Source organism: Ambystoma mexicanum, chromosome 3p (assembly GCF_040938575.1).
Source record: "Ambystoma mexicanum isolate Mex_15411 chromosome 3p, UKY_AmexF1_1, whole genome shotgun sequence".
Classification (NCBI taxonomy): Eukaryota; Metazoa; Chordata; class Amphibia; order Caudata; family Ambystomatidae; genus Ambystoma; species Ambystoma mexicanum.
In genome coordinates, this window is record NC_090925.1 from 944853404 (window position 1) to 944879718 (window position 26315).

Below are 26315 nucleotides of genomic sequence, written 5' to 3' on the forward strand. Positions count from 1 at the left end.
AAAGCTATACACTCATATCAATGTCGAAAGTATTACAAATTGGAGACACCTAAAATATCAATGATTCCATTCGGCTACCTACACACTGCCGCAAGGCCCAAAGCTAAAAACGGACACTTGACTCACCAGTGGCGGATTGTGGACGAATAGAGTGGGAATAGCGTTTGCGAGCAATTTTCATGTCGATCGCTGTTTATTCTTCTTTGTTACCCAAGATGTGGTGTACATGTTCGAGGGAAAGTGCCGACTGCAGATGTGGTATCGATCACCCCTCTTGTCCTCAAAGACTTGTTGGACTCTACTTTACAGCTCATCCAGTGGATATCCGCAATGTCTGACCCATTCTCTTATTCGATCAACAGTTTTCGGGAATACATGCATTGTAGTGCCTTCAGATTTAGCATGGGTCTTCGAAGGGCAACCGCTAATCGAACAGGCAGGCATTGTTGAAAATTCTGATAAGTAAATATCAAGATTATTATAAAACCTTGATGAATAAAAATGTCATAAAAAAGTAAATGAACCATACCATGCTCAATGCAAGGTTTGTTTTGGTCGCCGGAACTTCACCAGTTCATGATGTGCGGCTTAGTATTTGCATAAGTTACAGAAAGGTTTTAAATTATGTGACTAAACTCTGAACATGTGACTCGACCCTTGGATGTTTTGTCTTGCACGAAAAGGAACCATGCTTACATTATAGACTGGACCTCCGAAGGATGCAATTTGATGACAATTGACACAGATGAAAATAAATAGATCTATTGATAGCATAACAATTGAAACTCAAGTCAATAGCAATGAGACCAATGACCATAGCTCTATTGGGTACTGTAATAGCAAATAGATTGAAATGTAAAAATGACTGAAATATGACTAGGATACATGGCCTTACCTTGACCAACAAACAGTTGGATTCAGCAAGCCGAGCAGTATGTTGCAACAGAACAGGTCGATGGCCACAGGTAGCACACGGACGAGTTTGCTCGAAGCGGTCACAGATAGCACGGCGACGAGCAGATTAGCATAGATCTCAGTGCTTCTCAGGTAGAAGGTTCAGGAGTTGACTTCCGAAGCACAAAGATGTTCTCATGAGACATATCAAGTGGTTTATAAAGTATTAGAAACAGGTGTGCGTTTGTGAATGAATGACGTGGGTATGTTGTGGTATTATGTTTATTGCAGGGGGGCGGCCTGCCTCAGGGGAGGCCTGCCTGGAGACACGGGGTCTGAGGAGGCCATGTGAGCGATGGCCCCTGGGCGTGGGATACCTTTTGAAGTGTACATGCTGTTTGGCACCTTGGCCGTTTGCGCCCGTCACTGCCCCCCATGCCAGCGCTCATCCCCGGGTGCGAACCGCCTTTTGGCGTGCAGGCAAGTGTGTGGGAGCGAGGGGCCATCAGGCCCCTCTCATCCTTTTCTTCTCAGTAGAAACTCGTACCAAGTGCCTCCAGTAGTGGGTTTGCCCCTTGCCCTTATGTGATGTTATCTTTGGATGACATTTGCGTAGATGGGAACACTGAGCAGGACACGGGGCATCAATTTTTGTACCCCCTTTCCACTCCATTTTGGTGACTAGGCCTCACTGCGATAGTACAGTGCGCAGAACACATGGCCCACAGCCTCGTCCCCACTTTGACTAGAAAACTCCAGAGGTATTTGCAACAGCTAATAAATGTAACACATCACTCTCTGAGATCACGGTCCTGCATGTGAACCGGCCTGAACCAAGCACATGGCTCGTTCATCTCCACAAACGTGTCCTTGCCCACGCACCCTCGCCAGTGGAAACTTACTGCCATTCTGACCCTGTGTCCCTGCAAGGTATTCTCTTCATGTGCCAGACCACGCCATGATGCCCACCTAGCAGATCCCCAACTAACAATAGACCCCTACTGCAGTATATCGTTGCCTATCAATAACAAATGCCACATACCGGAGATTCTTGTGAGCACAGACCCACACTTCAAACACTGTATTATAGTGGTCAAGACCCTTGACCTAAGGCCTGTATAATCCAATGTTAATTGATAGCATAGATATATGTGTGACTTTTATAGAGACATAACCGACTGAAAGACTTTGAACAAGTGTTATTTAGTGCATGCATTATTGATAATATATTATGTTAGCTTAGATAGTGACCACCCCGCTTCACAGCGACCTAAACTTCACCCATTCAGAGCACAGATGTCTGAAGTCCATCCTTGAATGGAGACACACTTGATTGATTAAAAAAAATGGAAACAATCGTTGTTAAAATAGATGTGGCGTTTTATTTTGTAGCTTATTTTGATGACACAAAAATACAAAACTTTACACATTGTACAGTTCAGGTTGCAGCACAGCGAGAGAAAATCCCCTGTACTGACCCCTGTCACTCGGGAACGTTTCTCTGATGGCACGAACGGCACAGGCGGGTATCACTCTTCGAACGCAGTGTCCAAGCCTCCCGTGAAGCCACCATGTAAAGGAACGATAGGTCACCAGCCTGTACCACCTGTGAAAAGGAATGAAACAAACTGTTTTTAAATGACCAAGAGAAGTTTAATAAACGTTTGTTGTCAATGACAATTCTTGTAACTAATGGCATTCTGCTCGGACAAATGCTATCTAGACACTGCACACTATTGAAAGACTTTCGTGCGTTACAATGATATGTATATGTAATTTTGGATCGTCCTCCCAACTGCCGTCCAAAGACCCATCGTTTTCGCGTGTTTCCCTTTCCAGTAGTTCCTCCTCGGTATACTTGGGCTCGTACATGTAGGGCATTATTGTATCCATTGTGTGTTAAACAAACTAAAATAATTGATAGCGGTGGTACTGGTATCTATTCACACGGGCTACAAGCAACAAAGGTAGCTGACCAGAGCACAGAAACGAGTCACAGAAGACTCAAAGTAACACAGAGAGAGGAATGGAATCGAAAATCTGCTGCTGTGTGTTGTGAAACGGTCTGTTTATACTTATTGAGGAAAGAGGCGTCCTGCCATTTCCATGGCGACACGTCATTAGCTGAAGCGCAGCGAATGTTGACGCGAGACTTGCTTTGGCGTTGTAAAACGGGCGGTACGCGTCTGCTGATGACAGGCTCAGGGGCGGGGGTTATGATTTAGTGCCGCAAAAGCAGGTCAGCCAGGGCGATGGGGAAAATAATAGGATTATCACAAAATGGCAGCTCCCTGGTGCCTGTTTTCGCGTGCGTTTAATGGACGAAAACTCGGGTAAGGTCCATAGGAAATTTTTCTAAAATCGAGCGATTTAGGCTTAAAAACACATGGCCGACCAGGAGGGGCAATAAAACATTTTGACCAAACCATTCCTTTAAGCATTTGGGGGTTTAACAAAATGCTTGGATAGGTTTTATAAGGCAATTTACCTCCCCCATACCTCCCCCCGGAAGAAATCATATGAAAGTAAATTCTTGGTTCAAACGTACTCTTTCACAAAGGGTAGGCGTAATGCCGTCTAGCTGCACCTGCTCCCTCAGGTACTCTTTTGGCTTCAAATGTTACTGATAAAGGTTCCAATGTCTGCATTAGTAGACCAAAATACAAGGATCCTAGAATTCTCGTGGCAAGGGAAAACAAGAACTGCCTACCAGACCTTGATTCTCCCAAAGCAGGGGGAGATGTGGGACTTCCAGACAGAGAGCTATTATAGAGTCTCACAATTAAGGGTATTAGTAGCCCACTTGTGAAGGAATAAAGAAAAGCAGTGGTTGTTTTGTGGAAAATAAGGTGCTGGCTTCAGTGAGGGTTGGTGAATGTTTGTGGGTCCCAGCGAATAGGTTGCATAAAATAATTAGAAATCACGGAATTCTAATAATGTTTTAGGCACTCTGGAAAAAAAGGTTGGAGTAATACAAAACCTTCCTAAATCGCCATGCCCCTTTGTTTCTTCTACCCCCACAAACCTCCCTCAGGAACTACGTACGGGCCATTGAGGTTACAGGGGTAGTTGGAGGGTGGGCTAGAGAGTGTTAAATATAGGGAAGCATTTGGTTTTTCCTGTACCTGCCAAAGGGCGTGCTTATGGCTTTAAATGGCCAAGAGATTTAAAGGGAAGAGTTTTCTGATCATCTGTGGTCTGCCCTCTATACAAGAACTTACACACTTTCTATATCGTGCCAGTCAGTATACAATGCAGGGTTAAGCTATGATTATTTGTGGCAATATGACCCACAGAGGCTAAGATGTTCCCTTCTACAAGTGTGAATTGTAGGAGGGAATGTTGGTAAAAGATCTGCATGTAGGAGGATTCAAACAGTGGGTGTGGAATGGACCAGGGACCTAGAGGGAATTTCTAGGGACATGAGAACAATGCTAGTCTTTTTCAGCTTGCAGATGTAAGAGGAGGCTTGAAGGGGTCTGCCACAGATTACCCATGTCTTGTAATTATCTCCTTGGGCGCGTTTGACACATGCTGGAAAAGATAATGACCTGTGGATTATGAATGCACAGCGACACTTGTGAAATATTTAAAATTCAGAGGTAATTGGAGCACCCAGTGCGGGATCAAGTTACTCTAAGCAAAGATAGATCATGGTGCATGTCCATTCAATATACTATAGTTAGCAAAGTACAGAATATTAGGAAAGATATAGGGATCAAACACAAGGTGGCAGCTAATTCTAGTCAGCCGGACTGAGAACGAGATGCTGCTACAACCGCAGTTGCCATGTCTCATAAATTATAATTTTTCATGTTTAGAGCAGTATCAGAAATGGAGGTGATGAACATTACGACACAGCTCAAACCAACCACATGTAAAGGTGATGACTGTCCAGCAGCTGCGGTTACGCCATGTGCACCATCCTTGATTCCAGTCATCACTAAATTCATCAACCCCTCCTTCCATGAAGGCCATGTACTAGATTTCAAAGCAGGCATGGGTTACTCCACCGCTTAAAAAAAACGTCAACCCTGGATTCTAACAATACCTGTAACGATAGGCCCATTACGATTGTACCTTTTTTACCAAAGATTCTTGACCGAGCGGCATATCTGTAGGTGCAGGAACATCTTGTTAAAAATAACATGGGCAAGCGACTATCTGAATTCAGAAAATCACATGGCACTTATACGGTCCTGTAGCGGCTAAATAGGTGGAATCCTTTTTGACGAATCGCTTAGCAAGAGTGTTCAGTGGTAGTGCAGAATCAGACACGGTTAATGTGCCATTTGGTATTCCACAGGGGTCATGCTTGTCACCAACCCATTACAACATATTTACTAAACCATTATTTGAGCTGCTGGACACAGAGTATAATCTACACCAATTATGCCGATGACACGCAGTGCCTAATTCCTATAACAGGAGATTATGAAAAGGACACATAATACATGGAGATATATTATTGCATTCAGCAATGGATGACTTGCAATGGAATGCACTTAAACAAAAACAGAGTGAATGCTTGCTGGCACATCCAACCGACTGTATAAGTTAGATATGGATAATAACAGCTTTGTGATCAATGGCTGTACACAATGGCCTATCTGCAAAAAATCAAAACCTTAGGAGTCTAGTTAGACAGAGTTGAGTATGAAGGAGCATGTAAACAGTATGGTATCCGCCCATAATCTCAAACTACTGAATCAAGAAGGAACATGTTACTTACCTGTAACTGTTGTTCTCCAGCATGGGTCTGGCATGGATTCACATGCTCATGAATATTCCCCGTCGTCAGGCTGGGAATCCTCGGTAAAGAAAAAATCAGTTTCAGTTTCGTTTCTGAACTGTCTTTCTCCTAATAACCAATCACTGGTCTCTGGGTCATACTGCCCCCAGCCAATGACTGCCCTCTATCTAAGCCCCTCCCTATGGCAGCCATCTTCGGATTTGGTAGCACGTAAAGTGACAGTAGGACTAAGTGAAGAGACGCAGAGGGGTAGGAGGGAGGGTTCGCATGTGAATCAATGCCAGACCCATGCTAGAGAACAACAGTTACAGGTAAGTAACTTGTTCCTTCTCCAGCATGGGGTCTGCCATGGATTTGCATGCTCATGAATACAAGAATAAAAAGCAGTACACACATGCACAACCACGGGAGGTGGCAAGGCTCAACATTAAGCATTTCATCAACTCAGTCCAGGGTGCCTAATCCCCCGCCCACACATCCTGTAGACCCCAGACAGAGTGGCACCATTTGGAGGGCTTCTGTGGAGAAGCCCGCCAAAAAGTGGAACAAAGGGCGTGACTTGGGCTAGAGTTTCAGAGGCGAACACAAACGCCATTTTAAAACCAAGTCCTGGCAAGACCCAACCAGGAAATAAATATTAAATAAATAACCCGGCGGTATCTTTAACATTGCACCAAAAAGTGGTGAGTTTAAAATCAATGGGAAAATCCCATAAGAAAGATTTCGGTGGAATATTTTGCGTGTTATCCACTGCCACCTGCCAGAAACTCGACAAGGGGGGACTGGACAGTGCCCCCTTGGAAAACAGACCCAGGGGCAATCGAATTACCCCTACCAGTACTTCCACAAAATGATGGTTTGTACTGGTTCTGTTCACAATTTGAGACTAGTAAAGCCAATGGTGACTTTACATGCCCTGGGAGACAGTAGTCAGTCCCAGGGTATGGAGTCTGTTTGGGGGTCACTATGACACCCCTGTGTTACTGCACTGAGGGTGCTGTGTAACACATATACCAAAAACACATGAAGCCCTATGGAGTAAAAGACCCCATAGCCCATAAAACACATTTACAGTCAAAGGACATTCTCAAATCATGCCTAAGAGTGGGAGAAAAAGAGTCTCACTCTTAACAGGAGAACAAAATAAACCCCAAAAATCCAGCAAAGCTGCTGGGGGACTTACTAGGTTTGGGAAATTAGCCTTAACGGAGAATTCTCCCTAACACCCATGAGCCTGGTCAGCACCACGTTGAGTTCCCACGCCGGGGCCTTAACCGGCGGGAAGGATCGGAACAATCCCTTCATGAACTCCTTCACCAGGCGATGGGACCACAGGGATGAGCGTCCCAGAGTTCTGGTGTAGCAGGAGATAGCCGCCAGATGGATCTTTATGGAGGAATGGGCCAGCTCCGCCTTGGCCAACGATAGCAAGTACGGCAGCACTTGAGGGGCCGTAATCCGCAGAGGGTTAATCTTCTGCGCACGGCACCAGACAGAGAACCTCTTCCATTTGTGTCTGTAGCCCTTGAGAGTTGAGGGCGCCCTGGCCTTTGCAAGCACCTCCTTGCAGTCCGCCGAGATATCGTACCCTCCAAACTCTAGTGCTGCAGGAGCCAGGCCTGCAAGTTCAGCGACCCCGGGTCGTGGTGGAGGATGGCGCCGCCTCCCCTGGAGAGAAGATCCGCATCTGTCGGCAGTTTGACTGGGGGGACGCTGACATGTCCAGAAGGTCCGGGAACCATATCTGTCTCGGCCACGCCAGTGCGACGAGGATCATCCTGTACCGGGACCGTCCGAGTTGGTTGATGAGTCGCAGCAGCAACAGCGGGAACGCATAGAGGAACAGGCCGTCCCAGGGGAATGAGAAGGCATCGCCCATGCTCCCCGGCTGGGGAAACCTGCTGGCGAACCTCCGGCACTTGGCATTCGTCAGCGTCACGAATAAGTCGATCTGGGGATTGCCCCATCTTTGGAATAGCAGATCCACTTGATGCTGCCGCAGTTCCCACTCGTGGAATGAGCGTAGCTCCCTGCTGAGTGAGTCTGCAATGGTGTTCTTTATTCCTGCCAGGTGGAAGGGTACCAGAAACATCCCTTGGGTGATGGCCCAGTGAAACAGATCCTGGGCCTCCTTGGATAGGGATGGGGATCTGGTGCCTCCCTGCTTCTGGATGTAGAACATCGTGGTGGTGGTGTCGGTGAAGATCCTCACCACCTTGCCCTTGAGGGACGGAAGGAACGACCTGAGGGCCCAGAACACGGCTCGGAGCTCCAGGACGTTGATGTGTAGCGACTTCTCCTCCGGGAGCCAAAGGCTTCTTGCGTGGAGATCTCCGGTGTGCGCTCCCCATCCCTCCAGGGAGGCATCCGTCATCACCGTCTCCTGATGTGCGGGGGTCTGGAAGTCCATACCCACCGCGAGATGCGCGCGGGTGCCCCACAACTGGATCGCTTGGCGGAAGGTCTCGTTGAGCGAGATCCTGTCTTCGAAGCTGCCCGCCGCTTTCATCCAACGGGCGTCGAGGAACTCTTGCAGTGGACGTATACGCAGCCTGCACAGGCGTATGAGGTAGATGCACAAGGCCATCATGCCGATTAGGGACTAGATGGACCTCACCCTGGCCATGTCCATGGCCGATAGCCGTTGCACCTTGCCCAGGATGGCCTTCGTCATTTCCTCCGACGGAGAGGTCAAACACGCCACTGTGTCAAGCCTGGCTCCCAGGAACCGTGCGACTTGCGACGGGACCAAGTGGGATTTTGCAAACTTGATGGAAAATCCCAGATCCGTGAGCAGCCAGACAGTCTTCGTTGTGTGTCAGACGGCGAGTTCTCTTGTCCTTGCTCGGAGGAGCCAATCGTCCAGGTAGGGGTAGACGTGGATCCCCTGCAGGCGCAGCCACGCCGCTACTGGTGCTAGGCACTTGGTTAATACCCTGGGCGCCGACTTCAATCCGAAGGGGAGGGCCTTGAACTGGTAGTGCCGTCCTTGGACTACGAATCTGAGAAACTTTCGATGTCCTTTTAGAATGGGGATGTGGAAGTAAGCATCCTCCAAGTCCAGCGACGATAGGAAGTCGCCCTCCTCCAGCTGCCCCAGCACGTGCTGGGAGAGTGACCATCCGGAACTTCTGGGACTTGATGTACTTGTTTAAGCGACGAAGGTGAAGGATGGGTCGCCAGCTGCCGGTCTTCTTTCTTGCGAGGAAGTATCGCGAGTACACTCCGGAGCCCCGGAGCCTCTTTGGGACGAGCTCAATGGCTCCTTTCTTCAGCATCGCCCTTACTTCTAGTAGCAGTAGAGGGACGTGGTTTTCCTTCCTGGCCACAGGAGGAATGCAGGGGCACTTCCTTAGAAACGAGAGTGTGCCCGGGGGCCAGAGCATCCAACACCCGTCGGTGGGTGGAGATGGACTCCCACACGCTGACTAACTTCGCCAGCCGGCCTCCCACAGGGGTGCTCAGGAGGGGGCCCGACGCTACGGATGGTTCAGTCCTGCATGGTAGTGGCCTTGCCGCCCTGGCCTCCTTGACGACGAGATCCTCCTGACTTGCCGCGTCCTCTGTAGGCCTCCTGCGAAGAGGAGGAGGCCGCCTGGCGGTACGTCGAGGAGCCGCCGAATCCTTTGGAGGCACCTTGCTTGCCTCCGGAGTTCCAAAAGGGATGCAGTCGTCATTGCAAAACTCCCAAGGCCCGCGCCGTTTCCGTGTCGGCCTTGATGGCCTGAAGTGACTCATCCACTGTCTTGCCAAACAGGTTGTTTCTGTCGAAAGGCATGTCCAAAACTCTGGTTTGCACGTCCTGGCAGACATCGGTTGCCTTGAGCCAACCACGCCGGCGAAGGCAAACACCGTTGCCCATCTGGCGGAAGCCAGTGTCCGCAATGTCCGTGGCCACCATTATGGCGTGGTCCGACGCCACTTGGCCTTCCTGCAGCATCTCCAGGGCCTCAGCCCTCTTGTCGTCCGGGAGGAAGCCCAGCAGAGGAACGATCTTGAACCACAGCTCCCTGTCGTAGCGGGCCACAATCGCGAGGGCGTTGGCTGCTTTGATCATCGTCGCCGCCGAGATGACCCGTCGTGCCATGGCGTCCAATTTCTTCCCTTCGCCGTCCGGCGGGGAGGTCGAAGTTGAAGCCGTCGCCCCCGCCGCTTTCTTCTTGGCCGCCGCCAAGACGACCGAATCCAGGTTCGGCTGCGCCCTAAGGCACATGGGGGCAGAATCCAGGATCCGGTACTTCTTCTCGTACCTGTCTCTCTTGGCAGGGGTCACGGATGGGTTCTTCAGGAGCTCCAGCCCCTCGTCCCAGATGTCGTCAAGTAACAGGACCTCACGCCGTTGATAGAGGAAACCTTCCTTCTTCTGTTCCACAGGGCAGAGCTGAAAAACCTTGGGTGCCCTGGCGATCATGGCGTGGAAGGAGCCAATTTTGTCGGGCGGGGAAGCCCGAGGAGGTGGTGATGGAAAGCCCATCCCGTCGTTACCACTGTCGTCATCCGTCCCGTTGTAGCCGTCTCTGTTCCCGTGTCATCCCTCGGATCCGGGGAAGGAGATGAAGCTGCTTGCTCAGAGGGCTTCCCGACGGTCCAGGCTTCGCTTGGTCGTCCGTTGGGGGTAAGGGCAACTTTGTCCTTATGTCTGTGCACAAGGCCTGGATAGCCATCAAGATTGCTCCTGAGCTGTCCTGTGGCCCAGGAACCGGCTGTGACGGGCGCGACAGTTGGGGAGTGGAATCCTCCGCCTCCACCGGAACTTCGTCGGCGCCACCGTCATTTTCTTCGTCCGCCTCATCAGGATCCCTCACGTGTGACCAGAATTCCTCGCACCACTTGTCCAGGATCTTCACGACTTCAGCCAGCTCCTCTTCAGAGGCTGTATCCGTGTCCGTGAAGGGGTTTTCACTGGGGTCTTATCGATGGGTTGAAAAGAGGATTCCCTCCGCGGTGGCAGGGAAACTCTGGGCCCCGAGTTAGCCTCCACTGGGGTAGCCTCCACAGGCTTCACCAGGGCCACCACGACTCCCTCGATAGAGGCCTTATGAATCAAAGCCTTAACTACTTTGGACTCGCTTGAGGCCTTCACCTTGGGGGGGGGGGGTTGCCGCCTTGCTCCCCCTCGGCTGTCTCGGCTCGTGGTTGATGGTGTCAGTGAAAGTGTGCCCTGCGCGGCAGCCGAGGAGCCCGACCGGTTGGCGCTCCCGGTGCCCGCGGACTCGCAGTGCTTTGCCTTTTGTTGGGCCCCCATCGCCAGAGCACCCTCAAAGGTCTTAGCAGACCGCTCGGACCTCTTATTTTCTCACCTGCTGCTGGGCTCTTCCCCTCCAGCCAGTTGGTGAGGCGGGTCCACCAATCCTTCATGGTCTGCTCCGACATGTTCTTGCAAAACACAGTCCTTCTCCACGTGCGTTTTGTCTTTGTGAAGGCAGTAGAGGCATCTAGAATGCCCGTCCTCCTTGAAGACATTCTGCAATCCGCATCCAGGGCAGCTCCTGAACAACTTGGATCCGGGCGTCGTGCTCCCTTTGTCCTGGGCCATGTCCACGCTGGGTAGGCCTCAAAGAATCTTCTGGAATCCTCCAAGAAGTGAGACTCGACGAAACCTTCACCCTTGAGGGGTGTAGAGAATTCCGAAACGGGTCCCTGTTGATCGGAAGTAGAAACGGTGGAGCTTGAGGCTTGATTGACCGAAAAAATGAGATCAAACTCTTTGAAAAAAATCGCAAAACGCAGTAAAAGCTCGAGAGCTATAGCACAAGGACTCCCAACACTTGAACGTGCGGTAAAAATCTGAATATGGCTGCCAGAGGAGGGGCTTAGATAGAGAGCAGTCATTGGCTGGGGGCAGTATGACCCAGAGACCAGTGATTGGTTATTAGGAGAAAGACAGTTCAGAAAGGAAACAAACTGATTTTTTCTTTACCGAGGATTCCCAGCCTGACGGGGAATATTCATGAGCATGTGAATCCATGCAAGACCCCATGCTGGAGAACGACACTACTTAACTACAAAGCTGTGCCCTTATTACAATGGCTATAATTTGGGCAAAGCTAGACTTCTGCGGCGGCTTGCTGCCTGCAATTAGTAAGAGTGAAACATCTAAATTGCAAATAATGCAAAACAGTGCAGTACGCGTGGTAGAGGGTTTGGGAAAGAGATAACATGTCTCAGGCCAGACACTGTCATGATCTCTGCTTCCAAAAGGTCAGGGTTTTCCCAACTCCCTTGGAAGCAGATCCATAACCCAGGTTCCGAATGCCAACCAGTCCCAATTGGGACCTTTTGGACCCAGTCCTGGCGCCAGTGGCACCAGGCTCATAAATATGCCCAGTCCCAGCGCTGGAAGCGCCGGGCTCATAATGCTTGGGTGGACTTACCTGCAGCAGACCATGCTGCTTACTTGCCTGCCAGTTGAGCCTCTGATCCTCTTCTGTTTGGAACTACTTTTCCTGTTGGGTGGGGCAGGAGCCACTCCCTAGATTCAGAACACTGGAACTCTTCTGGAAAGCAGGAACTCTTTTCTTACCTAGGCGTGGCTGTGGAAGGAGACACCTAAGCACTACAGGAGGCTATTTAAACCACACCCGATGGATGAATCTTGCTTTGCGTTATTCTGCATCCTCTGCAGCAGAACGCTCATCGTGTCTTCTGCATCTGATCCTGGGCCTAAGGAAAAAGGCTTACCATCCTGAATCCAGTCTTCAGCAACACCTATAAAGACAAGAAAGAACAGGTTAGCATTACGGTCTTCAGTGACAGCTCTTCACTTACCTGGTCCATCAGCTGTCACCAACGCCTCGCGCTGCATTCCGGCATCTGAAAGACAAAAGCTTACCAACTCTTCGCACGCTCCGGAGGCCTTCGGCGCTGCATCCCGCATCTGAAAGACAAAACAAGGTGCGTTTAAAGACATTGGGGAACTTTAATACTCACGTGCCATTACTCCTTTCCACATCTAACCCAGTGGGTATTCCGGCACCCTGCAGCCGCTCCGAACTTGTACCTGCAAAATAAAAAGACAGTTAGAGCGCATCGTGAAGCAGGCAACAAGCGCTTACTTACGTGCTTCCAGGCGCTTCTATTCATCACACGGGCTCCATCTTCAACTCACTTCAGCCCGTCATCCGCCATCGCCGGAACCCTGCAAAACAAGAAACATCATTACTAAAGACTTTAAAGACATTAGAATTACTCGAAACTTACCGTTCGTGCAGTAAACGACGGACAGCAGTCCTCTGAAGTCAAGAGGCCTGCTCCCCTTATCCAGTGAAGAAACTGGTTACAGCACCCTGCCCCGAGGCAGATGGAGAGCACGGCGTTCACTTACCTAAGGTGAGAGCGTTAACCTTTGGGGTTCTACAGGAGAAGAGAAAGGGAAGAAGAGAGAGACATTCAATAACCCAGTTCCTTAATCCCATATTTTCTATCTGCAGACATCTTACCCTTCAAGTCAGACATACAGTGCACAGAGGTCCAGCCCAAAGAGCCAGCCGTGTGTTACACATCACCTTTGCAGATACGGTATACGCCCAGTCAAGACCGGCGCCTCTACGGGAATCAGGTGAGCGTTACAGACACGTTCTTCACTGGCTTACGGTGGAGGTCAGGATCTTCTTTCAGCTTGTGTTGATGTACAAAAGCTTTTTTGGTGATAGTCCAGAATATCTATCACAAAGAATCGCCTGGTTCCCAGCTTGAAGAATACCAAGGGACAAATCTGTTGTCTGTCCCCATAAACAATCAGCTGGACTAAACCTGGGATGGCGGCAAGCCTGCCCTGCTCCTCCTGCGGACTTATCGGCCGCATTTGATTTAATAAATCACAAAATCCTGTGCCACCACCTCACGCACTTTGGCCCACTTCTCCAAAGAAGCTACAGCCTGGATTGCCTCTTTCTTAGAAGGCAGAGTCATGAGAGTGTTTGCAGAGCACCCAAGTGCGGATCCCTCCCTCATCCCCTGTGGAGTGCCGCATCTCTCCCACATGGCGGAAAACTGCCAATGCCTTAACGGGAACAAGACTAAAATATTATTGGTAGGGCCACCAGTGACACAAAAAAATCTCAAACAATGCAGCCTACTCCACCAAATTACTCAATGCGGCAAACCGTTTGTCTTGCGAGAGCTGCCTAACCAGCGCCAGAGCAGTCATAGGCTCTGGTATAGGGGCTTCATCACGACTTCGGCGGTAACGCAGCAGTTTTCCCGTCGGACGTAAATAGCGCTACCGCCAAGGCCCCCGGCGGATAATCTGCCAAATCACGAGTTATCGTGCATGCGCCCCGGTCCAAGGCGTTATCACAAATAGCGCGAACCCTTAAATCCGACGGACCGTGCGCAACCGCCATATTGCGCTAATAGCGCGCGCTGTGAGCGTGCGATATGCACGCGCAATATGAGCGTGCGGGAAACACGTCACCGCCGGAACGGGAAACAAAGCGGCAGCCATCTTGGAAATCACAATCCGTCGGATATCGCAGCCCCTGGAAGCCATCCACGCCATCTGACACCAAAACATGTCACAGGAGCGCACTAGGGGCAAGACTGCCCTGGACAGGGTGAGAAAGCCCAAATTCAGCGACCAGGAGCTAGCTGTACTGGTGGAGGAGGCTGAAACCCATCAGGAGGAGCTGCAGCAGCGCAAAACCAGTGGGCAGCGCAGAGCACAAATTTGGCGCACCATCAGCCAAAGGGTCACTGCTGTGGGGCGCGTGCCCCGGGATGGGGAGGATTGCCACAAGCTCCTGAATGACCTGCGCGTGCGAGTCTGCGGCCTCCTGTCACAGCACAGGAGTGCAAGCAGGGGCACTGGAGGAGGGCCACCACCACCCCCACCCGAACTCACACCCTGGGAGGAGAAAATGAGTGCCCTGATAGATGTCGGCACCATCGAGGGAATTGGTGGAGCGGAGGCAGGCACTGGCATCGATCCAACTGCAGGTGAGTCCCACCCCCGAATGCATGCAGCTGAAAGTATCACACATGCAGATCCTGATTGAATGAATGCAAAGAAATGTGTGTGAGGAACTGCATACACCCATAAGTGAGGCCTACATCCATTGAATCGTAGTGCTGCCTAGACGACCCTGTACGTGCAGTGCATGAATGACAGGGGAAAGACATCCATAGCCATGGGACAGCTACGTAGAGTTTGAGTGTGCATGAATACAGCCCCAAAAACCTGAGCGCAGTGCACCCCAACCAGCATGCAATCTTGTCACTCCGACATTCCCATGCAGTGTACCTCCATACCCACTCACAACAAGCACCACATGCCGACTGAACAGAATGCAAGTTGAATGCGTGATTGATACTGTCTACAATCCTACTTGTTGGCATGAACTGCATCACCCAAATGTAGGTAGAATTGAACTCAAACCAAACCCTTTTTACCCAACAGGCACACGTCAAATCCAACAGGACAAGGATGATGGGGAGGAGGCCACACCAACACAGCGCCCACGGCAGCAAGCCTCCACCAGCACCACCACCCCACATAGAGGCCGCACTCAAGGGAGACGACCCAGGCCACCCCCCACTTCACCCCAACGCAGCCCTACCAGACGGCAGCAGTACCCACATGGCTGCAGGGAGGCCACCGCCAGCACGCCCCAAGCCACCAGACACAGCCCCGATGCAGAGGGACTGAGCTGTGGATCGGAGCCCGACGTGGGAGTTACGCCTCCATGTGCTCATCATGCAGGAGGACAGCATTCACCCAGAAGCAGTGACGCAGAAGGGATGGTCACACCACAGGGAACCCCCAAGGCCTGGCACACAGCAAGCACAAAGCCCACATGTGCCTGTGCGTCGTGTCCGCACACCACAGCCGGACGAGGACACGCGATCATATGGCAGCCCAGAAGACCGGCACTCAGAGCCTGGCAGCACAATCCAAGCCGGCGCCATGTCCCCATGCAGCCCCCCAACCCCTGACAGAGCACAAGTCGCAGGCCAGCACATGACACACCAGGGGTGCCCTTCATCACAGGGGCAGCAGTGATGGGCCGACTCGACGTTATTGAGGCCAAACACGCCAGGGTGGAATCAATGGCCAAGGTGCAGAGCCAGCACATCAAGGCTGTCAGTGCATCTATACGGCATGGATGCAAATACATAGCGCGTGACAATGCACACACAGTCGTAGAACAATGTACTGCTGCCCTGACAGGGTTTGGACAACGAGTGAGGGAGTTGAGCGAGGCAGTGTCAGCACTTGCTGAGCAAACAAGGGAGGGAAACAACCTCATACGACAGCACATGCAGGCCGCCGCTTCAGTCCCTTCAACATCAAACCACACCCACGGAGGGTTCCCTTGAGCCATCTCCTAGGCGCCGGTCTATGCACCACCTGAGGGCACGCACACCAGAGGGGCCCAGAAAAGGAAAGCGCCCACGATCATCCTAGTGGTGCATGGCATCGTTGTTGGTGCCCTGATAAGACACATGCACCTATCTGCACAGTTGAGGGTAGTTCACTAGGGGGAGAGGGGGGGATTGTGTGCTGGGTGTTCACTGGGGGAAGGGGGGATTGTGTGCTGGGTGTTCACTGGGGGAAGGGGGGATTGTGTGCTGGGTGTTCACTGGGGGAAGGGGGGTTTGTTGGACTGAAAATAAATCACGTTTGAAAAATTAGAAGGCATGGACAGTAGCGATTGTTGACAGATCCAATTTAATGTTGAAGTGACATCTGTTCAATTTACCCATCACCCTTGTTAGAAAAATGCAATCAATCCCTGTCTGGCCAACCTCTCCTCCTCAGCCCAAACCTTTGTGCATGTGCAACACCTTCTGGCACGTCATCACCCTCACTCCCATCCTCAGGTGGCTGCACATGAGGAGCAGTGGCACATTTCTGCGACAGCAGATGTTGTGCAGCATGGCACATGTCAGTACAATTTTTCCAACTTTTTCTGGTGCATACATCATTGCCCCTCCCGTGCGGTCGAGGCACCGGAAGCATGCCTTCAGCAGTCCAAATGCCCTCTCCACGCAGATCCGTGTATGAGCATGGGCAAGGTTGTATGCCCGCTCCGCTGCCGTGTGTGGATGACGCACAGGGGTCATGAGCCACGTGTACTGGGGATATACAGAATCACCTGCAGGGGGGAGAAAGCCGGTATGGGGACAAGGTAAGTCCAGTGGGTGTACAGAGCTCTGTCATTAGGTCTACAACATTGTGGAGTGTGCTGTTCTACGGGCACAATTGAATCAATGAGGTACTCTCAACTTGGTACGCCTATGTTTCTGGATGTAACAGTACTCATTCACTTGCCGCTGGGTAAGAGGGCCCTTCCATCTACTTCTGCATGACAGAAGTGGCTGCATCATGTGTCATTGCAATTCAATTTGGCTGCAGTTGCATTTGCTGGTTGTCACTATTCTGTACTGTTCTCCATGCATTTGCTTGGCCATTCTGTGGACAGTGTTCGTGGGATGTACATTGCCATTACTCAGGCTACTTATGTGTGGTGCGTTTGTGGATGTGGCAGCTTATGGGTTAGAATTTCATTACTGTCGGGTGGGCAGGGTGGGATTTCTGTACTGTGTCAGTGTTGGGAGCCATGGTGCTACTCACACAGGAAGCTTTATGGAAGCTTTATGGTGGTGGGGCTTCCATATGTCACTGTGCTGCCACTTGTCTTTTACATCCTGAATGGGTGTGTTCTGCTGTGTTGGACATGTCCAAGGTTTGTCGTGGAAGCTGCTTGAATGTGAATGCTGCAGTAATGGTACTGCCTATTGGGAATCATGGATTTTGTGACAAGCACCATCAGTTGTGGATTGACATGCATTATGGTATGCATTTGTACTCACCCAGAAGCCATGTGTTTTGGCCTCGGTGCCTTTCCGTGTACGCCAGCAGTGACCATGGAGTCGTGGGTGGATCCTGGGTAGCGGGCACAGCAGTGGCTGAAGGTGAGGTCAGGACCAAATGTCATCTTCACATTGAGGGAATGGTACTGTTTCCGGTTTCTGTAGGCTGCCTGGGGTGGTACGAGTGCCACATGTGTGCAGTCCAGGGCTGCTATTACATTCGGGACTTCGACAATGGCATAGAATTGACCCTTCAGCTGGTGCACCTGTGCCTGTGTGGCTGGAAATGCAATGTGCTCGTTCACATGATTCAACAGTGCATCGAGCACCTGTCCCAGCATGGCACTGAATGTGGACGGGGCCATTCCATGCATTATGGCAATGGTATGTTGGTAGCTGCCAGTCCCAAGGAATTGAAGCACAGACACGAGCTTCACTAGGTGAGGTACTGCTGTGCTGGTGGCTATGCGGCTGCCGATGTCGCCCTGGATTGTGTCCAGCAACTGGGTGATGGTTGCCCTGTCCAGCCGATATTCCGTCACCAACTGGCCATCAGTCAGGGCCCAGGGTGTTGGCCTGACCCTGGGGATGGCTGGTCGCCTTGCTGGTGCTGCTCTCCTCCTCCTTCTCATCCCCACTACCTCCTGCACTCCCAGGGCCCTGGCCTGGTTGGCTGGCCTCTGTAGCTCCAGGCGCAGCAGGTAGAAGTCAACATCAAGGCTCCCGGCTCCAAATGGCAGCATGGTGTTGGTGAGGGTGTGTTGTGCATGGGTGGGTCCTTTGTAGGCCTCTGATTTGCATTGGTTTCATCTGGGCCCTTATTGCTGTCTCCTCCCTACTCCTGCTGGTGTAATGGTGTTGGGGAGGGTGTGTTGTGCATGGGTTGGTCCTTTGTAGGCCTCTGATTTGCATTGGTTTCACCTGAGCCCTTATTGCTGTTCCGTTATCTCCAGCTTTTTGCTGGAGGTATTTTCGGCGGATTATCCGCCGCTTTTCAGGCGCTAATTGTGCCTACGCCGGGCTCGTGATTGCTGATGTTTTAGCGTGAATGGTTACTGGCGCTTTTACATCCGACGCTTGTACAGACGGCTGTACTTGCGCCGGCTGTAATGGCGCCGGCGGTATTTGGACTAGTGATCTAACGGACCCTTAGAATCGGCGCAAATAGCGTTACCGCCGATTTTAAAGGTTACCGCCGAAGTCGTGATGAGGCCCTAGATAACTAATGTCCTCTTCACTGGCACTGCAGCAAAACAATCTAAAAAAAACCTACAAGTTATCCAAAATAATCCACTTTGAGCAGCCCTTAGCATCTTGAGAAGTGATCATATCACAGCAGCCAGGAGGGAAGTCCACTGACTACCCATCAGGGTACGGCTCCTATTCAAAACCCTAGCTATCGCACACAAATGCCTGGCCAGCACAGCCCTGATCTATCACAGAAGATAGTCTGAGCCAATTCATCTAGACCTACAAGATCACCTTACGCCCACTGTCTCCTAGTTCCCAAAGTAAGGCGAGCTACAGCAGGAGGTGCTAGTTTCCCCTTCATTGCGGCCCAGCAATGGAACTCCATGCCCCCACACTGAGTGGAACCATCATTCAAGGCATTCCGCAAAGCCCTCAAAACGTGACTGTTCATCTAACATCAACTGCCGAACTAAGACCAACTAGCAGCATCCCATCATCAACTGTAACTGCGTTGTATATGTCCTCCGCCTGTAACTGATGTCAATGTTAAAGATTACCTGTACCGCGCACTCTCATCACCGGAGTGGTCCCCTGGCGGATGTGAAAAAGGATGGTGTGAAACAGGCAGGCTGTGGGAGTGGTTAGTAGGGTACTGTGGGAATAGAAAAGTGAGATATGGTGTTCTGTTGGCAACTTCAGTTTGGTTTTCACCGTTTGCTGAACTTCGGTTTGGATTTTCATGTCTGAGCGATTCCCATGTGCTGTTGTGCATGTTTGTGTTGTTTGCATGTTGTGGTGAAGTATGTGCAGTTTGCTGTGCAGAGATGTGGTTGTCGGTTTCTGTAGGAGAAGAGTTTGCAGAAAAATTTGGTTTTAGTATTAGGATACCAGTTTTTTTTCTTAACTCTGCTTTGGTTTCTGTGGTTGGCATCTATGACCATCCTGTGTGCTTTGATATTGTTTGGCATCCTATTCGGTAGGTACATTGCAGTGTGGTAATTATCTTCTGTAGTAGTTGAGTGGTATGTGGACATGGGTCATGGAGGTGTGTTCCCCCCCCACGCCCTAGGGTTAGAGATGGTTAGATAGGTTCGCTCCCTTGACTTCTAGTGGGGGGTCCCTGCCTACTGTGGAATTCCCCTGTAAGCTTAGCAGTGTGTGTGTGTGTGTGCATGAGAAGTCCAAAATGCACTCACTACGCCAGCCAGTTGGGGATGGTTAGGCAATGGATTGTATGTCCCTCCCTGGGCTTCCTGTTTCTGCCAGAGTTTATGATTCCTACTCGTTCCATTCTGATTCTGGAGTAAAGAGACAAGATTTTATTTGTTTTCTGAATTCCAGATGATCCCTTGTATTGCGTAGGTTTTTTGGTAGGGAATTCCATTATTTAGGAGCCAGGTTTGAGAAAGATGCTCCTCCGAATGTTCTTTTATTGTATGGTTTTGGTTCTATACGAATGTCGAAGCTTGATCCGAGTTGTCTTGCTGGATGGAAGATGGTTATTTTCTTCTTTAGGAATTCTGCTAGTCGGCCGTGGATTGCTCTGTGCGTTATGCACATTGTTTTTAAGCTTATTCACTGATTTATCGGCAGCCAGTGTAGTATTTTCGGGGCTGGACTAATGGGTTCTCTTTGTGGTAGTTTGAGTAGGAGTCTGGCCGTTGCGTTTTGGATACAATTAAGTTTTTGTAGTAGGCGTTCGCCAGCTGTTGGCGAAGTCTACCCTGGACATGATGTGTGCAATGATGGTGAGTTTTGTGGGTACGGTAGGATCCTTTTTACTGTGTGCAGGCGCAAGAAGCATTTGATTATAGCATTTACTTGTGGCTCAAGTGTTAGTTCGTTGCTCATCAGGATTCCGAGGTTCTTTACTGTTGATGGTTCAGTGATGTTCCTTGCTCTGCTGGCCATGGGATGTAGTGGCTGTTTTTGGATATAACCATTGTTTCGGTTTTGTCAGGGTTGAGTTTGAGGTTGTTTGTGTTCATCCAACCGTAGAGTTCTTGTAGGCATTCTTGCAGGTTTGTGTTTTCTTCGCGTGTGTTTTGTACTTTGTAGATGATCTATGGGTCATCAGCATAGTTGTAGCATGTGAGGCCATGTCTTAATGAGCTTGATTAGTGGAGCCGGGTATATGTTGAAGAGCAGCAGAGGTAGGGAGGATATTATAAGTTACTCACCGTGGTGACTAACGTACTCGTAGTCCATAGTCACCCTTTCCTCCATACTGCATGGGTGTCCCTTCCAAGGGACGGGAGAGGTAACCATTTTCACCAGAAAAAAACTTCTTCCCTTTACATTTAGAGGCACTTGGGGGTGCAGCCCAGGCAGCATGCGCTGCCCTGACTCCGTCGCCACACCTCAGTCCCCATTGAAGCGTCGACAATAGATTTAACATTGCCTAATGACACCAGCATTATTAGGGGGGAGGTTGGTGGGACGTATGGAGGAAAGGGAACTATGGACTAAGAGTACGTTAGTCACCACAGTGAGTAACTTATAATTTCTCTTATATCCTGTCCCCTTTCCTCCATACAGTATGGGCGATTACAACTGATTGTAGCCCCAGGGTGGAGAGGAGACCTTCCTTAAGCAGATAGGTACCTGAGAACCGCCTGTCCGAAAGCCCATCAGATCTAGAGCCGGCATCCAAACAGTAATGCTTGCAGAAAGCTGTGGGAGAGGCCAAAGTGGCTGCCCTGCTTATGACCTGCCAAGGGACATGGCCCTGACTGCGTGGGCATGCACGTTGGCTGGGAGCGGCTTGTGCTGACCCTCATATGCTTCTTTAATGACAGAGACCATCCAGTGGGATATGGAGGCCCTAGAAGCCGGACATCAAGCCTCCGATAGTGACAAACAGGGCGTCCGACTTGCAGAAGCCCTTGGTCCTATAATGGAGAATTTTAGGGCACGCCTGACATCCAGGCAGTGCAGCACTCGCTGTACGTAGAAGAACATAGGAAGGACTATTTCAAGTGAAATGCAGATGGAACCTTGGGCAGAAATGCCGGGTGCGTCCGCAAGACTACATTGTCCCTGTGAAAGGTGGTATATGGTTCAGAGGCGACCAGCGCCTGGATCTCGCCGACTCTGCGAGCCGAGGTAAGACCGACTAGTAAGGACGTCTTGGTGGTGACCAGCCTAATGTCCACGGACGCCATTGGCTCGAATGGTTTGTGAGATAGGGCGCCCAAGACTATGTTAAGGTCCCACACAGGGTGCTGTCTCTTGACGGGTGGGTAGAGCCTAGCGAGACCAGTCAGATGTTTGACAATAGGGTTGGAGGAGGATAAAATGCCTTCCTCCGAGCTCCTGTAAGCCCCAATGGGCTTACAGGAGCTCGGACAGCAGGTGTCCACTTGTATGTACAGCAGGTGTCCACTTGTACGCCCGAATGAGCGAGGTGCGCCAAAAAGGAGAGCACGTCGTCCAAATTGCAGGCCAAGGGGTCGATTCCCTTGGAGTCTGCCCAGTGGCAGAATCTGGTCCATTTACTTTTGTACTGAGCCCTGGTGGCTTTGCTCCTGGCGCCCTGTACGATCTCCAGATTAGCCTGTGAGAGGCTAAGGTGCTGAAGCGTTACATGCTCAGGTACTACCATGTGAGGGGTAGTTTCCCTGGTGTGGGGTGGATCATTCTGCCCCCCTGCTGTGCCAGATGATGTGCTGGGCCCATTGGAAGGTGTATAGGGGGCACCTCAGAGAGGCTGAGGAGCTCCGTAAACCATGGCCTGGCCGGCAACCATGGAGCAATCAGAATGATTAGAAGTCGGTGAGATTCCTTGATCTTGCAAACTACCCTGTGGATCAGGGGAGCGGGTGGAAAGGCATAGGCCTTCATGCCGGTCCACTGGAGGTGAAATGCGTCACCCAGAGAACCGAGGCCATGACCCTGCCAGGATGCGAACTAGGGAAACTTCTTGTTGTGCCAAGTGGCAAAGAGATCCACTTGGGGGTGACCCCACCGGTTGATCTCCTGAATAACGAGATTGTTTAGCTGCGACTCGCAATTGTCCGCTCCCAGCCTGCTGAGCCTGTCCGCCTGCAGGTTCGATACTCCTGGAGGTGGACTGCTGAGAGGTAAATGTCATTTTCCAGGGCCCATTCCCACATGCTGATCGCCAGTCTGCACAGAGAAGGGGATCTGGTGCCTCCCTGCTTGTTGACGTAGTACATGCTGGTCGAGTCGTCTGTCTGGATGAAGACAACCTTGCCCTTGAGAAGTGGTAGGAATGCTCTGAGCGCTAGCCAGATGGCGTTCAGCTCCTACCAACTGATGTGGTATTCCCACTCCTGCCGAGTCCAGGTGCCGTGGACCGAGAGGTCGCCCAGGGTGGCTCCCCAGCCCTCGAGCGAGGAGTCTTTGGTGAAGGTGGCCTGCGGAGAGGGCGGCCGAAAGGGCTTGCCCATCCATAGGTTGCAGTCCATGGACCACCAAGTTAGGTCCGGGTGGAGAGATGGAGTAACTTTAATTATGTCTGATTGCGTGCCCCGCTCCTGATTCCATGAGGCCGCGAAGTGCAGCTGAATTCTTCTCATCCTTAGTCTTGTGTGCGGCACGGCTAACAGTACTGCCGCCAGTAGACCCAGGAGATGTTGGTACCACCATGCAGAGGTCACCTCTCTGCTGAGTAAGTGGGCGGTGGCCCTCTTGATGGCCGAGATTTTGTCCTCTGACGTGAAAACCCTCTCGGAGCACGTGTCCCAAATGATTCCCAGAAATGTCAGAGTCTGCGTAGGCTGCAGCTGCGACTTCTTGAGGTTGAGCGAGAAGCCCAGGTCATGCAGTGTGTTCATAAGGGCATGGGAAGAGAGGCAAACCGCTTCCGAGGATGTAGCCCTGACGAGCCAGTCGTCGAGGTATGGGTAGATGTGGAGGCACTGCGCTCCGAGGAGGGCCACCACAGCGTTCATGAGTCTGGTAAAGACACGGTGGGTGGAGTTGAGGCCAAATGGAAGGACTTTGTATTGGAAATGGTAGCCCATAATCCTGAACCGTAGAAAATAATGATGAGGCTGCCAAATCGGGACGTGTAGGTACGCGTCCTTCAGGACCAGGGAGCACATCCAGTCTCCCTTGTCCAATGTCTCTGCTATAAAAGCTGGCGTAACCATCTTGAATTATTTCAGGGGTAGGGAGAGGTTGAGGATGGAAAGGTCCAGCACAACTCTCAGGCCCGCCTGGTTGTTCTTCTGAATGGCAAAAATCCTGTAGTAGAAGCCAAAACCTTGCTTTGAGGCTGGGATTTCCTCCACTGCTTGGCTCTCTACGAGCGACCGGATCTCCACCAAAAAGAGTTGCTGTCGGAGGAGGGACGAGAGGCTGAGATAGGAAGGCGGTACCCCGTGGATACTACGGAGAGAATCCAGGAGTCTGCGAAATTCTGGCGCCAGAATTGTGCATGGTGAGCAAGCCTGCCCCCCACTGGAGGCACACGGACCCGAAGGGGCATGTCATGCCTTCTTTTGCTCTGAGGCTGATGCTGAGGAGGGGGACTGGAAAAAGCCCTTACTCCACTCCCCTGCCCCCTTTTTGCTGTTAGCGCCGGTACTGAGACGGCAAGCGTTCCGGCTGTCTGGATCTACGTTCCTGGAAGCCGCGGAACCCTCCATATGTACGACCTTTTTCGGAGCGCTGCTGTGATTAGGTGTACGATTTGGGCGTGGTAATTGTAAGAATGTATAAAGACTTAGCCGTTTGTGAGCTGTTCTTTTTGTCCAGCTCTTCGTCCATAGAGGAGTGGAAGAGCCCCCCCCCCCTCGAACGGTAGATCTAGAATGCGCTACTTGACATCCAGGTTTAATTTCATTGCCCGGAGCCAGGCTGTTCTCCTCATGTCCGTGGCAATGCAGATGGCACGGCCTGAGGTATTGATATGAGCCACTGTGGATTCCATGAGGTCAAGCGCCACGAGCTTGGCTTCCACTAGTCCCGCCTTAAAGCGTGATTGGCACTGGGTGGGGAGTTCCGGGAGGAAGTTCGCAATTTCCCGCCATAACCTTTGGTTGGCGGCAGCCAGCATCGCATCTGCGTTGGCCTGACGCAGGTGCAAGGAGGTGTTGGAGTAGATGATCTTGCCCTACGCCTCCAAGATCTTCTCCTCCTTGTCTAGCATCGCTGCAGAGGAGGCGGCTGAGGACGACTGAGGCTTGGAGTATAGTGATGCTGCAGCGATCACCGAGGAGTGTAGCTGAGGATGGGTTGAGAGCAAGAGTGTATCCCCCTCAATCTGCCTGTAGTTGGCGTCCAGGTGTCGATTGACCAGCTGGACCGAGTGGGGCTTGAGCCAACCCTTCTTGGCCAGGGAGACTACATTGGTTTGCAGTGGAATCCCCGTGTTGGCAGAGGGGCGTCTCGTGAGGACTTCAGCCAGAACCCCCTCAGCCGGCTGTTTGACCTCGATGGGGGGAAGCCCAGGTACTCTGCCAAGCCAGTAAGACGTTAGTAGAAAGCCCTGGCTGAGGATGGCCTGTCCAGATGCTCCTCATCCGTATCCTGCAGATCTGGAGGATCTTGTGGGGGAGGAGTAGTAGATGTCGCTGAAGGATGGGGTACAGGAAACACAGCCGGAGGCTGAGGAGGCGGCAGATGCTGCAGAGTTGGCTGTGGAGCCGGAGGCGGCGGCTGCACTGGGGCCTGTGGGGCCCGATGGAGGAGTCTGTGGTGCCGCTAGTATGGCAGGGATGACTTCCCGGATGGCGTCCTTGATGATAACCCCTCCCACCCCATCTGAGGTGACCTCATGAGGCCGAGAAACTTCTCGAAGAGCACCCTCCTCACTGGCCAAAGAGGTGGCAGGGGGTACCGTCGGGGTAACGGGGGGCTGCTGGAGCCGCTGCATACCCTGTCCACATGGACACAAAGGAAAGCTGCCCTGCGCATATGAGGGGTAGACTGTAGGCCACGTACCTGGTTGAGGCCAGTCCCACCTTGACACTCGTTCTTCGCCGAACTCCTGTAATGGGGTCGGACGGGTGGCTCTTTCTGGCATGGGGGCCATTTTGTCGGGCTGCCTGCCACGTTCCTGCAACGTGGTGCTCGGAACGTTGGGCCCGGCCTCGCCCAAGACACTTGCGTGTGGATCACGGGGCCTACCCTGCTCCTCTGGCCTCAGCCCTGTAGGTGTGACACCCTCGACCCGGGGGTCGGTAGAGCTGCGTTTAGGCTCCCCCTCGGACGTAGTGCCTGTGTTAGAGCATAGCCTCTCGGCCATGGTGCTGGTAAAAGGGCATAGCCCCTCAGGTGTAGACCCGGTACGAGAACCTTCCAGTCCCTCAACACTGCGCCCGGGAGGATCCCTCGACCCGAAGGCTGGAAGGTGTAGCCGGTAGAAGGACCTGTCCAGTCCTTCCTGCATGGGAGAGTCCCTGGGAAGGAGTCTCCCTTGCGGGGTGCGCTGGAAAATATCGGCCCTACCTTGGGCCTGCTTCGATGCGTCACAAAGTTCTTGAGATCCTCTGGAGGCGACTTCTGGAAGAGCTCCCTCCTCCTGGTTAGTCTATTCTTCAGCGCCTTCGAGGATAGCGAGTCACAAGCCGAACATGATTACCAACCGTGGTCTGGGCCAAGGCAACGTAGGCAGAGGGCGTGGGGGTCTGAAGTTGGGAAGAGCCTGTTGCAGGATGGACACCTGCTGAACCCTGTAGAAGTCGACATGCGC

General features: G+C 51.7%; 1 protein-coding gene across 5 annotated transcripts in view; it reads right to left on the reverse strand.

The window, feature by feature from the left end:
• The window catches only part of NDRG3 (NDRG family member 3), a 1445730-nt gene that overhangs the window by 29464 nt on the left and 1389951 nt on the right, over positions 1 to 26315 (reverse strand). The window contains exon 16 of one of the 5 annotated variants that reach the window (XM_069652256.1): positions 2254 to 2500. The exons of the other annotated variants lie outside the window; for them this stretch is intronic. Within the exon in view, the coding sequence (XP_069508357.1) occupies positions 2484 to 2500 (17 nt within the window). The 3' untranslated portion in view covers positions 2254 to 2483. Of the gene's footprint in view, positions 1 to 2253; positions 2501 to 26315 lie in introns of those variants that run through there. 5 annotated transcript variants of the gene reach the window in all.